This window comes from Carettochelys insculpta, chromosome 2 (assembly GCF_033958435.1).
Source record: "Carettochelys insculpta isolate YL-2023 chromosome 2, ASM3395843v1, whole genome shotgun sequence".
NCBI classification, from domain to species: Eukaryota; Metazoa; Chordata; order Testudines; family Carettochelyidae; genus Carettochelys; species Carettochelys insculpta.
Genome location: NC_134138.1, coordinates 247589088 through 247605850, shown reverse-complemented (window position 1 = coordinate 247605850; position 16763 = coordinate 247589088). Strand labels below are relative to the sequence as shown.

The following is a 16763-nucleotide window of genomic DNA, read 5'->3' as shown; positions in this document are numbered from 1 at the left end:
ATTTACAATTTTTAAAATCATATGACTGTGAAAATGACCAAAATAAGCTGCAGACTTGGTAGGGCCCTAGATATGGGCTATGCGTTCCTCTGCAGCCCTCTATAGAAGGCTCACTGTGGTAGAACCAGCAACTTAAACCCTTCCTCAAGGTTTGGGATAGGATTCTGGCAGAGTCCATGCAAGTGATACCCCAGCTATGCAGAAGAGTTTTGGACCTGTACCCTTTCATATGAAAGCCTAGATTTTGCCAGAAGTGATGAGGAAGACAATTGGATGTAAAAAGTTGCCTACTTAAATTTGGCAAGTGGATATGTGAAATCTTGCTTCTGTGAAACATGCTATTTTCTAATGTTGCATTAAATTTAATCAAGACATCTTGAGCTTTAGAGACTGAGAGAGCATTAATATTGGTCTGGCCAGCCCAAATAAATGACAATTTAAAATGCTAATCTTTTAAAATAAGTTTAATGTGGGATCATATCCAGATCATTTGCTATTGCCCCAATTATGTCAAGGAAAAACAGAGCTCAGATTTTTATTTATGCCCTTAAGTATGCTCATAATTACTGCCTATCTAGTCTCTTGAATTCACAATTTCTCTAGTCATATACGTGATCTTGGGAATTACTCATCTCTGAAAATCTGAGTTTGGATTTTGTGTGTATATTTACACTTTCAAAATATAATCATTAAGATATTGTAATCTTGATACGACAGATATTTTTGACACTTGGGATAGATTACTCTTGACTGACACTGAATTTTGCTTTACCAAATTATGCTTCCTGTCCTGGGATATGGAATTTGTGATCAGTCTAACCTATTTAAAAGCTGACCTTGGTTTACAAAAAGATGCAATGAAAAGCTTCTGTGTACACCAAAGGAATGTTTATGGGTCATGTAATCTGGAATATTTTTTTGAAACAGAAAGCAATATATTTCAGCATAGCATCAGTGACTTGCCTGGACAATGATTTAAACCACCACGAGAATACTTTTATCTGCTTTTAATCTATGTGAAATAATCCTCTTTTGAAAAGAAAAAAGAGCAATTTGTTGTAAATGAAGTCTTTCAATTGCAGGTGATGGAGTATCTTATTGGTGGAGATGTCAAATCTCTTCTCCACATATACGGCTATTTTGATGAAGAAATGGCAGTGAAGTATATTTCTGAAGCAGCATTGGCTCTTGATTATCTGCATAGGCATGGGATAATCCACAGGTAAAAATCTAATGTAATTTTATGGCTACAAATCAATACATTGTTAAATGTTTTTGTTAAATATCATTTTATGGTATGAGCATCTAATTTTCGTGGAGTTCAGCTCTTATATCATCAGCTTTTTACTACTGAGTATCTATTTGAATATCCATCTCTTGTCTGTTTTTGGAGAGAGAAGGAACTCTGAGTCTTTTTTTTCCAATTAATCTCTCCAAGAGAATAAGAGCAGGATCTTGGCGACTCTGCCTGTCCCCAGTGTCCCATGAATGTTCCCAGTGTGAAAGGAGTGAGGAGAAAAGGGAAGGGAGTCTACTTCTCCTGTAGTGATGAAATACTCCCTTCAGTTTATTTAAGGAATACATTTTACAATCACTGGTAATGCTTAATGTAAAATGCTAGTGAGTACTGATAATTTGGTAGTCCTCAGTGAGAGTCTGAGATGCTTCCCAACTGATTCAAATTTTAGGAGAACACTCTTGGGGCATGTATTTTAGGATACATGATGACGCTCTTTACATACTCTTTAATGCTAGATACATTTAATGTTTTACACATCTCTAGAATCTGAATTTTAAAAGATTTTCTAATGGGAAAGAGGCCCTGTCTGTCCCATGAATAGTCTTTAAAGTGCCACAGGCCTGCTTTTTTTGTTTTGATAGGCCCTAATATTAATCCTAAAGAACAATAAATGCCCCCCGCCCCCGCCGCTAGTTGATTGATTTATTTCTACTCAGTGCTGTCTCCCTTCTTTATTATGCTAAATTGTTTGTACTCCAATCTTATTTCGGTACCTTTATATCTGCAGGGACCTGAAACCAGACAACATGCTAATTTCTAATGAGGGCCATGTTAAACTGACAGACTTTGGTCTCTCCAGAGTTACTCTGAACAGAGGTGAGATGTGAATCAATGAACCTGTGGTTCCTCACTAGTTTCTGAATATCATGTTTTAATATTTTTGATATTTTACATTCCAATGCCATATGTTTTCCCCAATTAGAATCAGGGTTCCCTGAGCAGTGCAGTGTACAAATAACCTAACCAATATTTCTAATCAATAACTAGTGTTGTTAGAACCTCAGAGGTACAACCACCAGAGTTATGAACTGACAGGTCAAGTGCGTCTCTCATTTGAAACCAGAAGCATACAATCAGGCAGCAGTAGGGATTTTAAAAAAGCAAATTCATTATAATGCTGTGTTAGATATAAACATTTTTTTAAAAAAGAAAGCATCATTCTTCTCCTGCCTTGTGATGTTTCAAATGTTTCATTAAGTCATCGTTGAAAGAATCACCATAATGCTTTGTAGTTGTAAACACTTCAGAGTAACAAATAACTTCCATTCCCAAGATGCTCATAACTCTGAGGCTCTACTGTACTGGTACCACACATGCTTGGTGAAGCTCCTTGACTAACTACTTCTATAAAAGCATTAGTAATTAATTAAATAGTAATATTTTGGAGGAGGGACTCTAAAACATTGTGCACAGCTGTGGAAGTATATTCTTTCTAATAATTGTATCACATGAATATTAAGAGAATTTTACAAACTCTGGCACTCTGAAACATTTTATGTACACCCTGCCTAGTTCTGCAGGCGCTATTTTGTGCTGTTTCCCTCATAACACATGCATTGTAAGTGTTGCATAACACACGATCCTGTATTATTTTTCAAAAGGCTTGTCTACATTAGCCCCCTGCAAAGGGGGAATGGTAATCAGTCAGAGCGAGGAAGGGATAGCTCAGTGGTCTGAGCATTGGCCTGCTAAACCCAGGATTGTGAGCTCAGTCCTTGAGAGAGGCCGTTTAAGGATCTGGGGCATATAGATTTAAAAAAAAAAAAGGTGGGGGGATGGTGCTTGGCCCTATCAAGAGGGCAGGAGACTGGACTTGATGACCTCCCAAGGTCCCTTCCAGCTCTGAGATGAGTATCTCCATATACTATTATTTATTATTAAGCTAATTTTCACTACGCAAACTTCAAAGGTGAAGCACCTCATTGCTATTCACTGCTTGGGCTGATTACCATGCCCCCTGAAGGGGGCTGGTGTAGACTCAGCCAAACAGACTATACATCAGTCTACAATCTTAAATATTGTGTAATACACTGTATATGCCAGACAGTTGTGTGTTTGGAAGCTTCATTGTAATCTCTGACACAACATGTTATATTTAGTATGCAACATAGCATAATAATGTAAATTTGCTGATACATAGACATACGTACACAAACATCACCTCTTGTGGTAGCTAATCTTACTTAATAGTTCATAGCCTTTTCAGCTATGTTGATAGTTAATAGCCTCATTCTCTGAATTGCATAATCTACCTCTCCTAGAAAAGAGAGTGTGCCATATATGGATTCTGACTACCTGTTCAAAATGTTATTTAGTGAGAAGAGCACTTACAGCACAGTCTTTTAAAATTATACGTTACTGGACTGTTATGGCAGCAAAATTAGGAGGATGAGATCAGTGCAGGAATACCTTTTATTGGACTGTCTGCTGGTGAAAGACTAGCTTTCAAGTGCCACAGAACTCTTCTTTGAGCCTTATATTCTGGGACAAAGACAGTTATTGCAAACAAATCTACGTGTATTAAGAAAAAGTTTGATATATGAATCGAAGGTTGTAGAGAGAGTGTGTATATTTTATATATGTGAAATAATGTCACTAAGTACGTTAGCTTAGCATACGTGGAAAGTGTGGTGTCTCTGTGCTTTAGTCAAACTTCATTTTGGCATTTCACAATTTTATGTTAACTCTACAACCCTAATATTTTCTTAATGTAGAGAAATGCTTTCTTTACTTTCCAGCCTGTTTTCTAAAAAGGAAAAAAAAAAGTACACTTTATAAGGGTAGTGGAAAAATCTTATTAAAAATCTGCACATATGCTAGTGTGCTTTCTTTAGCTATCATCCCCTCCACCCCAAAAAAAGATTTGTTTCACCCTGTGAAAATTACTAAAGCAATTTTCTCTCACAGTAATTCTTAGCTCTACGTAATAGAGAGCACTGTGTGTGCTCCAGAAGTTATACTCAGTATCACCTCACCCTAAAATTCTTGGTTCTAATGTATTTGTTTAAAAAAAATATCAGTGGAAAGTTCTTGCAAACCTTTGCCTCAGTTTTGGGCTTTTGCAGTATGGTATTGAAACCCTGAAAATGAAACTATCAGTGGCTTTTATGGCGGTAAATGCACAAAATAATAGTCAAGTTATATTTCACAAATTTAAAAATCTATTGAGTTTAATAAATGTGATGAAGGGGCATAGGTAAAGAAATGGCTTGTGTAAAACACAGAACTAAGGGCGATGTTTATGTGGCTAAGCTTTTCTTTTCACTGAATTTAAATATTGTTAATGACTGAAAATTTTCATTTATTTATTAATTAAATAAAACTTGACATGCTGTATTAACTTGTAAATTTTAGAGCTAAATATGATGGATATCCTTACTACACCATCAATGGCTAAGCCTAAACAAGATTATTCACGCACTCCAGGACAAGTATTATCGCTCATCAGCTCCCTGGGTTTTGTAAGTAATCTAGTTGTTAGTTTTTCTTCACACTGCTCACATTTCAGGTAACAGGAAGAACTTAAGAAGGAGTAATCTGGCTTTGCCCTGACTCAGCTGACCACAGCCAGTAGCATGCCTTGTGATTGGACTGCCCATACCTTTGACTGAGTGTTCCAGAAACTACTTTTGACCTTGTTTCAGATAAGAGAATTGTCAGATTTGGGGTGTGATCTCAGCTGACCTCCAATAATTTAATTTTGAGTAAATTTAAGACTACATTTTTAGCTATTGATTTTAAAGTTTAAATGAACAAACAAAATCATTGATTTAAATGAAGTTACAAAAAAAGTTAAGACTGGCTGCGCTAACAGTGTAATTAATTTTGGAGTAAGCTCCCATTAAACTCACTGGCGTTTCGTTTTGAGAAAACAAGTATAGAATTGGGTTCCTTTGGAAAAGCTTAGCTATGCTGAAGTAAAATAGGAAACAGATTTATGCCATCCCTATTATGGTTTATGACCACCATGTTCTGAAATAAGTCATGTATTATGTAATATTAAATGAGAAAATGACATTCAGTGGCAACTGCCAACTTTAGATTTCTTTTACTTCAGCTTTCTCTATTGTACACTTAAGTGATATTCTAAACCTAGTTAACCAATTAAACAAGCAGTATGTATTAGCTAACCTAAACCTTTTTTCTAGCAACATCCAACACCTCACACAACTTGTGAATTTATTTGTCAAATTACACTTACACTAACAGGCATAGAGAGAGTTTTGTAAAATGAAGCATTGCAAAGTGATTTATTTAAGTTATTACCCAGTTGATCCACTCAGCCATATCCACATCTTGATGCGCACCGTTTTCTCCCAATAAGCAATTTACCTTATGGTGTTTCATCCTTGCAGCTAAGTCGTGCATCATCTTGCATTGCCTGCACTTGACACTTTTTTTTTTAAAAACCCAGGGAATGAATTTCTTCAAAACATTCCCAGTTAATGTCTTTCTTGTGTCCAGAAGCCATAACAGTTTTTCTGTGCCAAAAGCATGGGGAAATACAGGAAGTTGTTTGTGTGCTGCATAATGTGTTCCATTTTTCTTTCCCGTACACTCCACCATTACTTTGTACGCTGCCTCCATCATTTCCTATATGTTGTCTCTGTCTTTAAGACAATGTCTTTAACTCTTCTGCTGTGGTTGGCCTGGGTCCACCACCATGTGAGCACAGACCAAAAACAATCCTATCCAGGTTGTCTTTTTTTGCATGTTCTTTTAGTATGCTGAGAAACAGAAATTGAAAACTCAAATTTCAACAAGCAAGAGTAGTTAGGCTGGATGGATTAGTGCCATTAATTAATTTTATGAGACACTAAGGCTGTATCTACACTTGCATGCTTCTTTCAAAAGAGGCATGCAAATGAGGTGCAGATTTACATATCTGGTGATTCATTTGCATATTTTTCAAAAGGATTGCAAGTGTAGATGCAGCTGTGTGTCTGTAGCATACCTGTGATGAGATGTAATTGCAACTTATTTTTAAGTGAGCAGTTTAGTATTTTGTTTTTAAAAAATATAAAAACTCCAATTTTTTTAAAAAAATCAGTTTTAGCCACAGTTTTTAGCTACAGATATTCTATACAAACTTTAATCCATTTGCCTTTTAAGAAAATTTCTATCATTTTGGCAGCACACGCCAATTGGTGGGAAAATGCAAGGACCTAGTTCAAGTCCCATGTCTGCTGATACTTTGCAACTTTCTCAAGGATTGGTTTCTCCCATGTCTGTTGGCCAAAAGGATTATACCCCTGTTTCAAATAAACTATTGAAATCATGTAAGTACTGAAAATATGTAAGTATAACAAGTCATGTAATAAGCAATGCCGTTAACTCATGGATTTTTGTTTTTTAACTTGACGGAGTGATTAATTGAGTCCAGTCACGGGCTTTATCTCTTCCAAAAGGCAATACATTCAACAACAGGATGTTCTCTACCACTAGTTACTCCTGAGGGAATGTGTATGATATTCTGAAATTCTGTAGATGTTGTCTGTCAAATGTGAAGGCTCCAGCAGTGGGGATCTCAGGCCGCTGGGTGCACAGAGGTTAGAGATTACTCTGCATGCCCTCGGCTCCCTTCTTTCCCTCCTGCCCCCTCTCCCACCCGACACAGACTCAGTGGTGAGACGGTACCTGACCCTTACAACAGTACAAGGGTGAGACTTACACCAAAACTACCCTGTAGTCCTGCCCCTCCATGGACACACCAGCTGGGGCCCAGCAGACTCAGCTGGGGAGGATCCAAGAGTGGGGGTGGGATCCAGACTTGAGATGAGAGGGTTCTGCATGGGGCAATCTAGGTAGGGCAGCTCATTGTGGATGGTTGGGTGTAGGGGGTTCTAAATGCATAGGGGTTTGGGGCTGTCTGTGTTCAGGGCAATGGGCTCACTGGTGGAGCAGGGTTCAAGTGAAAGTGATTGGGGCTCATCAGGGAATCTGTTGTAGGGGGTGGGGAGAAGTGTGGGTATTCAAGAGTCTGACTGCAGCTGGTTGGAGTTCAGTGGTGTAGGCAGCTCAGAACTACCTTATAGGAGGTGGGGCTCATCATGGCGAGAGTATGAATGCAGGGAACTTCAGTGGAAGTGGTCTGGGTGCAGGACTAGGAATCTAGATGAATGGGGGTAGGGATGGATGCTAGGCAGAGGCGTAGCAGGATGAAAGTTTGGGTGAGAGAGGCTCACAGGTGGGTGAGACTTGGCATTAGGTCCAGGTGCATAGAGTTTTAGGTGTACAGTGGAACAGCTCCCTGAACAGGGAGCTCTTGGCCCATGGGCAGGAAAGTGGTGGATGCAAGAAGTGAGCTTAAAGGATGTAGCAGTGACCTAGCCAAAACTGCTTTGTGTGGCAGAGATATGCTTCCTCCTATTCCCAGCCCAACCAGGACTGGCAGCTGAGCCCAGTCAATGAGTCGAACATCCCTTGCAGCAGAAGTAGTTTGGGGGAGGGTTGCTGGGTGCAAGGATGTAGATGTATGAGGAAGGGGTTGGGTCTCAGGGGCCACAAGGCTCAGGGTTCCAAACCATCCACCTCACCATGTACTGGATGCTATGGAGGGGAGCCTGAACCTCAGGGTCCAGATCCAAACAAGCCAGGGGTCCCTCACCCCTAGCTTAAACAGATTCTGTACATTCATCTGAGGACTGGAGTGAGGCCTTGTGATAGGCAGAGGAAGCACCACAGAGATGTCCTAAAGAACACCTTGGTAAAGTGCAACATTAATGCTGACACCCGAGAGAGGAAATTGGAGGACTGGATAACCTGGAGGACCACCATTAAGAGTGGTGCCCAACACTTTGAGATCAAGGGTTACTTCTGTGAAGAAGACCAGAGAGCCTGATGTAAAGAACGTGCTTGGGTCTGACAGAACTCACGTCCAGCCACTGCCAAAGTGGTCCTTGCCAGAACTGGCCTAATTTTTCACCTTTGCACTCCTGAGTTATAGGCATCCAAGGGGAAATCTTACTCAACATGAGGGATCCCAGAGAGAGACATTTTTGTCTTTGTTGGCTATAACCTTGGCCAGCAGGGTGTCAGAACTTGGGGCCCTAACATTAGAGCCCCATACACTGTGTTCCTTGACAAGGAGCAGTTAAGACCTCACCCTTCATTCCTTCCTAAGGTGGCTTCTCAGTTCCACATATTTGTCCTGGAGTTTCATCCTAAACCACATACTGGGAATCAGAAACAGACTCCAAACTTTGGACATATTCAGGCAGGAAGGCAGATGTTGGTAAACTCAGATAACTGGTATGTAAGGTCCCATGGGAAGCAAGATTAACAGGAAAAGCAACTAAAGAGAGTTGCAGTTTTTCAAAAGGACATTACTAAAGGCCCCAAAGCCAACTATTCCTTTGCGTAGAAAAGATAAAAAGTATGGAAAAAGGCCATCTTGTCCGGGAGATCTTGCATGATCTCCAAATCAAAAAGGAGTCACACAAAAAGTGGAATCTCGGGCAAATTACAAAGGATGAGTAAAAGCAAAGGATACAGTATGCAGGGGCAAGATTAGATGAGGCAAATGCAAAAAACAAGCTCTAACTAGCTAGAGACAAAGGCTAACAAGATCAAGGACTGGGTAGACCCACTGCTCGGTAACCAGGGAGAAGCTTTCAGAAGACTTGGAAATGGCAAAGGTGCTTAAAGACTTCTTTGTTTCGACCAAGAAGTCTGATGAAGAAATGCCTAACATACTGCATGCTAGTTGGAAAGGGGGCAGGTTCAGAAGATAAAAATTACTTGAAGAGTTAGACATCTGCAAGTCACGAGGGCCTCATGAAATGCATCCTAGAATACTCAAGGATGGAGGAGGTATCTGAGCTATTAGCTATCATCTTTGAAAAATCATGGAAGTCTGGGGAGATTCCAGAAGACTGGAAAAGGGGCAAATATAGTTCCCATCTGTAAAAAGGGGAACAAGGCAACCCAGGAGATCAGACAAGTCAGTTTCTTTTTGTGCCAGGAAAGATAGTGGAGCAAGTAATTAAAGAATTCATCCGCAAACATCTGGAAGAAAATAAGATGATAGGTAACAGCCAGTATGGATTAGTCAAGAACAAATCAACTCAAATGAATCTGATATGTGGTTTACATAGACTTTAGTAAAGCATTTGATGTGGTCTTGCATGATCTTATCAATAAAATGGATGTGTAAATGGCTAGATACCCCTTTTCAGAGTATGGTAAACTCTTTCATATCTGTCATTCTATCATCCAGAACACTCAGATAACTGGCATTTGAACCATATGTAAATTTTAGTTGTTTTCCATAAGGACAGTATAGTGAAAATAAATGCAAGTGAATACAGCAAATATACTGAAAGTTTACAGTATACAACTATTGTTAGTAAATAAAGTACTCTGCATGCATTTTTGCTTCTTAATATGTAATGTTGTTTTTCTTTAGTGTTAAGCATTGCTAGGTCTACATTTCTATTATCTAGAATATTTGAATAGCTGGCAACCTCCCAGTCCCGAGGCTGATGGATATCAAAGAGTTTACTGTAGCTATTGAAGGTTCACAATCATGCTGAAAGGGCATAACAAACAGGGTTCCACAGCATTCTGTTTTGGGACTGGTTCTGTTCTTTATCTTCATCAACATTTAGATATTGGCGTAAAGAGTACGCATATCAAGTTTGAAAATGATGCCATGCTGGGAGGAGTTGCAACTGCTTTGGAGGATAGGGTCACAATTCAAAATGATCTGAACAAACTGGAGAAATTGTCTGAGGTAAATAGGATGAAGTTTTAATAAGGACAAATGCAAAGTACTCTACTTAGGAAGGAACAATCAGCTTCATACATACAGAATGGGGAGTGACTGTCTAGGAAAGAGTACTGAAGAAAGTGATCCAGTGTTGATAGTGGACCATGAGCTAAATGTGTCAACAGTGTGTCGCTGTTGTGCAAAAAAAAAAAAGGCAAACGTGATTCTGGGGTGCGTTAACAGGAGTGTAGTGAGCAAAAAAAAGAGGTCATTCTTCTGCTGTACTCTGGGCTAATAAGGCCTCAGTTGGAGTACTGTGCCCAGTTCTGGGAACCACATGTCAAGAAAATTGTGGAGAAATTGGAGAAGGTCCAGAGAAAAACAACAAAAATGATTAAAGGTCTAAAGAACATATGCTATGAGGGAAGACTGAAAGAATTGGGCTTCCTCAGTTTAGAAAAGAAGGCTGAGAGGGGACATGATAGCGGTTTACAAGTACCTAAAAGAGTGTTAGGAGGAGGAAGAATAAAAATTGTTCTCCTTGACCTCTAAGGACAGGACAGACAACTGTGGACTTAAACTGCAGCAAGGGCGGTTTACGTTGGACGTTAGGAAAAATACTTCCTAACTGTCAGGGTAGTTAAACACTGTAGTAAATTGCCTGGGTGGCTGTGGAATCTCCATCACTGGAGATATTAACAAGCAATTTAGATAGACATCTATCAGGGATGGTCTAGACAGTGCTTGGTCCAGCCATGAGGCCAGGAAACTGGATTCAGTGACTTCTCAAGGTCCCTTCCGGTTCTAGTGTTCTATGATTAAGAGATCTAGACCATTTAGAAAATCACCCCTGTTATTTGTAGTTAGTGCAGATAGGATGAGAAGCCACCTGGCATCCTCTCTGCAAATCTCCTACTGGAGCCTCTCCTGCATTTGTGAATGAAATAACCTTGCATGGGTGCCTGCACTGGCAATTATGGTGCATTCTGCCAAAGTACAGGCCTCATCCAGCATTCTTCTTAGAGTGTCCCCGTGGGTGCTCCACAATAGGTGACGGGCTTGCCCGGCGCCGCAGATCGGATCTTCCAAGCAGTTTCTGCCGGACCGCGCATGCGCCGGCGCGCGCCGCTCCCTTGCGCGCTCCTGGCCATGTGCGCGATCCGGTCCCCACCAGTTCCTCTTAACCGCCGTCGGCTGCAGACGGAATCCGACTAGGCTAAGGCCAAATAGCGTATTCAACGACTTTATCTGTTTTTCTTTCAAAGTTTTTCAGATACTTAGGCTACTACGAGTTAGCCGGTTGTTTTTGTTTTTTTTTGCAAAATAACAAACAACAACAAACAAACTACAAGCGGGACAGCTTCAGTCCAGTCCCAGTAACAAGTGCCGGAGGCCAGGAGCTACGGCCATCAGCCCTCCTGCTGAGGCAGGCCATCGGACGGGGAAAACAGCACAAAGAAGGTGCTAAGTACCCACTTAAAAAAACTCAGACTCACCAACAATGTCCTCTTCAGGCTTTAAAAAATGTAAGTCCTGCCGAGAGGCGTTGCCAGTGTCCGATGGGCACAGTCTATGCATAAGGTGCCTGGGGGAGTCCCATGTGGCACAGAAATGCGCCTTCTGTGCTAAATTAACAACCAGAGCACGAAGAGACAGGGAGATGCGGATTAAAATGCTGCTTCTTGATAAGGCCCTCCAGCCAGACGTGCCGGAGCGGCCGCAGCAGGAGGGACCCTCCGGGGCCCTTAAAAGGAAAGCTGCCTCCCTCACTCCATCAGCGCAAAAACGGAGGAAAGTCTCTCCAGCCCGATCCCTGCCGGCAGCAACAGTGAGCGGGACGGGAGGAACACGCAGCCCCCAGCCGCAGCAACAGCTGATCGGCGGCGGCACGGAGAGCCACGTGGAAACGGCTCAGCCTCCGATGATCAGCCAGCCGCCCCGCACTGCAGGCAGGACGGCAGCTAAACAAGCGCCGGTACCGGCGGCACCGCAGGCAGCGGCACCGACCCCGATGGAACCGGCGGTGCAGAGCGCGCAGGCACGTAGCCTGCAGGCGCAGAAGGACACCGCATGTGCGGCACCGCCTTCGAGCGTGCCTAGCATGGTGCCGACGGGGCCGGGATCCCCCGCGCGTCAGGGGGCGGAGTCACCTCCTCCAGGGAGGGGGAAGGCTGCACACAAGAGGAGGCATTGCAGCCCCTCTCCGGACAGGGCTGTGGAGCTGCTTTCTCACAGCCCTCCGCTTATGTTGCAGACTCCAACCAGAAGGCAGGGGTCCCCCCTAGCCTACCCGGAGCCCCCTTCTCCATTTTTACAACCAGCCTCGCCATGGCTGGCACCACCTTCACCCTTCCTGGGGTTTGAACCACTGGACTATTATGCGAAATCGCTCTCTCCAGTGTCTCGACGATCTCCCTCCCCCAGACGCAGAGGGTACGCACCAAGGGAGTGGTCTAGGTCACCTTCCCAAGAACAGTGCCTATACTGCCATGGTCGCTCCTACCACGTGGGGCATACACACCATCGGCAATCTACTAGGGAAAGATCCCCACAAACTATCTCGTACCCCCGAGGGCAATCGCAACCGGGGACAGAGACTCAAGCATCTCAAGGGGGACTGGTCATGGAACCCCGAGATTTTCCCTCGCAAACCTCCAGCGAGAGGGTGTACCATCACCAGCAGGAACCGGAAGGGTCCAGAGAGATGTACCCCAGCGGTTCCTCGCTCTCTTCCCCGGACGAGGCTACAGCCCTGGGGGACGTCCATCCTACGGACGATCTCAAACAGTTTCAGGAGCTGTTTAAGAGGGTGGCCTTCACGCAAGGCATCCAGACAGCAGAGGTGCAAGAGAAACACCATAAGCTCCTCAAAAATTTGAGACCTCCGGCCTCTTCCAGAGTAGCAATACCACTTAATGAAGCGATCTTAGAGTCCGCCACTACGATATGGCAGACCCCTGCAACTATTCCGCCTGTCCAAAAGAGAGCGGATAAGAAATACTTCGTGCCAGCGAAGGGCATGGATTTCCTGTTTAGCCACCCACAGCCAAACTCCCTGGTGGTGGAGTCCTCGCAACAAAGATCAAAAACATCTCAATTTAAAACAGGGGGAACGGACAAAGATGCCAAGAAGCTAGAGCTGTTCGGCAGAAAGGTCTACTCCTCCTCCACTTTAACGTTGCGAATGGCAAATTACGCAGCGCACTTAGCGAACCATAATTTTGACAACTATTCCAGGTTAACTTCCCTCATGGACTCGCTTCCAGAGGACAAAAAGCCGGTCCTCAAGGCCATAGTGCAAGAAGGCTACGCGGCTGCGAGGATGGGAGTTCAGATTGCTTTGGACGTTGCGGACACGGCAGCACGTTCCACAGCAACCGCAGTGGTGATGCGAAGGGAGTCCTGGCTCCAGACCTCGGGTATACCGAGGGATCTGCAGGCGAAGATAGTTGACCTTCCCTTCGACTTGCAGAAGCTGTTTGCTGAATCAACTGACTCGGTCCTTCATTCCAGTAAAGATTCAAGAGCCACACTCAGGACCCTGGGGATTTACACCCCCCCATACACAAAGAAAAGGTACTACCCTCAGCAAAGGCGGTACCAGTACCAGCAACAGCGCCCCCGGTATCACAGGGGTTACGAGCAAGGGCGACATCAACAGCACCAGCAGTACAGAACTCCCAGGCGACGCTCACAACAGAGCCGTGCGTCCTCGGGGCGGGGCCAAAGGCCACAAGTTTGACATACAGATCCAGGGCTGCGCCATCACTACCATCGCACAAGGTCATCCGAAGCAGCTGTTCCACCATCGCCTCCGACCATTCTACGACCAGTGGCAAAGGATCACCACAGACAAATGGGTGCTGGAGATCGTAGCCACGGGGTACGCCATCCCCTTCCAGTCGCTCCCACCATCACGACCTCCACCCAAGCCCCACCTCCAGGAGGCCTCCCAGGTAGCGAGGCTCAGGCAGGAGGTGGACCATCTCATGCTCATAGGGGCGGTGGAAAGAGTGCCGGAGCAACTGCACGGGAAAGGGTTCTACTCCAGGTATTTCCTCACGGAGAAAAAGACAGGAGGCTGGAGGCCCATCTTAGACCTTCGCGGCCTCAACAGGTACCTGCGCAAGCAACGTTTTCGGATGACCACGATCGCCTCCATCCTTACAGCTCTGGACGATGGAGACTGGTTCGCAGCCCTCGATTTACAAGACGTGTACTTCCACATAACCATCCATCCGGCTCACCGGCGATTCCTCCGGTTCATGGTAGGCAACGAACACTTCCAATACAAGGTCCTACCGTTTGGCCTCTCCTCGGCCCCCAGAGTCTTCACCAAGACCTTGGCAGTGGTGTCAGCCTACCTGCACAGACAGGGGGTATTTCTTTTCCCGTATCTGGACGACTGCCTGCTCAAAGGGGCCTCGAAAGGGGAGGTTCTGCGCATGATACGCGTCACAGCAAACACGTTCTCCTCACTTGGCCTGGTTATCAATCTGCAAAATCACAAATAGACCCCACACAGGACATAGAGTTCATAGGGGCTCGCATAAACTCGGTTACAGCGAGAGTATACCTACCAGAGGCTCGCTTTCGAGCCATCGGTTCCCTCGTGCAAGTCATCACCTTCAGCCCTACGGTGCCGGTCTTGACGTGCCTGCAGCTGCTGGGCCACATGGCAGCGGCGACGTTTGTAGTGCAGGACGCCAGGTTACACATGTGCAGCATGCAGCACTGGCTGGCGAGTGTATACAAACCGGCAGTACACACCGTTCACAGGGTGGTGTCGCCCACAGCCGGGGTGCGCAAATCCCTGCAATGGTGGGTAAACCCCAGGAACTTGCTAACAGGGGTACCCTTCCACCAGCCACAAATATCGGTTTTTCTCACTACAGATGCCTCCCTCATAGGGTGGGGAGCGCACATGGGCGAAGAGGTGACTCAAGGACTGTGGTCACCCACGGAACAGTCTCTACACATCAACGTACTGGAGCTCAGAGCAGTGTTCAACGCCTGCAAACACTTTCGAGACCACATACAAGGCAAAGTCGTCGGCATCAGTACAGACAATACCTCCACCATGTTTTATATAAACAGGCAAGGAGGAGCTCGATCCCGTGCCTTATGCGCGGAAGCAATCCGCTTATGGAACTGGTGCATCGCCCACGATATAATCTTGAAAGCCTCATACTTGCCGGGTGTGCACAACGTGAAGGCAGACCAGCTGAGCAGGCGTTTTGCGCTCACACACGAGTGGCAGATCCGTCCCGATCTGCTCCAGCCGATTTTCCACGCATGGGGTTTTCCCCAAATAGATCTGTTTGCCACTCAGCACAACAAGCAGTGCCCACGATTCTGCTCCAGGGCAGGACTGGGATGGGGGTCCCTGGGGGACGCGTTCGCGATCCCGTGGGGGGGCCCCCTGCTTTATGCGTTTCCTCCCACAGTGCTGATCCACAAAGTTTTGCAAAAAGCCAGGAGGGAAAGGGCCCGGATGATCCTGATAGTCCCAACGTGGGATCGCCAACAATGGTTCCCCCTACTCCTGCGCATGTCGGACCGTCCACCGATGCCTCTTCTGGTGGCGCCGGATCTGCTCACGCAAGCCCAGGGGTCCATAGTGCATCCGCACCCCCACAGCCTGCGACTGCAAGCGTGGTTAATCCATGGCTCAGCTCCCTAGAGAGCACATGCACAGTGGCAGTACAACAAGTCCTAGAAAGTAGCAGGAGGACTTCCACTAGGAAGACCTACAAACAAAGGTGGACTCGCTTCACGGCTTGGTGTTCTACCAAGCAGCTGGCCCCCCTTTCGGTGCCTATACCTACAATTCTAGAGTATTTACTGGACCTCAAGAGAGGAGGACTCTCGCTATCCTCATTAAAGGTCCACCTTGCCGCCATCTCGGCGTTCAGACATGAGGAGGAAGGGCACACGGTGTTCGCCCACCCTATGGTTACCAGGTTCCTCAAAGGGTTGGTAAACCTCTACCCCCCTCGGAAACCGATTCCACCTTCGTGGAACTTGGACCTGGTGCTTACCACACTGATGGGACCACCGTTCGAGCCCTTGGCCACGGTTCCCCTCCGCCTCCTTACAATAAAGACGACCTTTCTTCTTGCAATTACGTCAGCTCGTAGGGTGAGCGAGCTCGCGGCAGTCATGGCAACGCCACCCTGCACTGTTTTTTCCAAGGAGGTGGTAACCATACGGCTGCATCCAGCCTTTGTTCCCAAAGTTTCTTCCGAGTTTCACATCAACGAACCTATTGTTCTACCCTCGTTTTATCCAAAGCCTCATAACTCCAACGAAGAGGCGCGCCTACACCTCCTGGATGTGAGGAGGGCGCTAGCCTTCTACGTAGACAGGACCAAGTCCTTCCGGAAAACGGATAGACTCCTAGTCTCCCTCGCTCCCAAATCGAAAGGAGAGGGTCTCTCCTCGCAGAGAATCTCACAGCACATTGTATCCTGCATAAAAATGTGCTACGAGCTCAAAAAGACTCCTTTATCCGCCACTCCCAGGGCTCATTCCACCAGGGCGGTGGCGGCATCAACAGCCTTTTTCAAGGGCGTTGCGTTAAAAGACATTTGCAGAGCGGCGACCTGGTCGTCCTACGACACCTTCGCCAAACATTACGCCCTTCACAGGGTATTCCAAGAGGATACCCGTCTCTCTGCAGCGGTCCTCTCGGGGACAAGCTGCACATAATCCGATTACCCACCTCCTATCTTGGGTTACTGCTGGGTAGTC

The 16763-nt window shown here is 45.2% G+C and overlaps 1 protein-coding gene across 1 annotated transcript in view; it reads left to right on the top strand.

Annotated features, from left to right (window-relative positions):
• The first annotated feature begins 1132 nt into the window (after positions 1 to 1132).
• The window catches only part of MASTL (microtubule associated serine/threonine kinase like), a 38566-nt gene continuing 22935 nt past the window's right edge, over positions 1133 to 16763 (top strand). The window contains exons 1-4 of the mRNA XM_074984904.1: positions 1133 to 1222; positions 2028 to 2116; positions 4655 to 4761; positions 6435 to 6579. Coding sequence (XP_074841005.1) covers positions 1152 to 1222; positions 2028 to 2116; positions 4655 to 4761; positions 6435 to 6579 — 412 coding nt within the window. The 5' untranslated portion in view covers positions 1133 to 1151. The remainder of the gene's footprint in view (positions 1223 to 2027; positions 2117 to 4654; positions 4762 to 6434; positions 6580 to 16763) is intronic.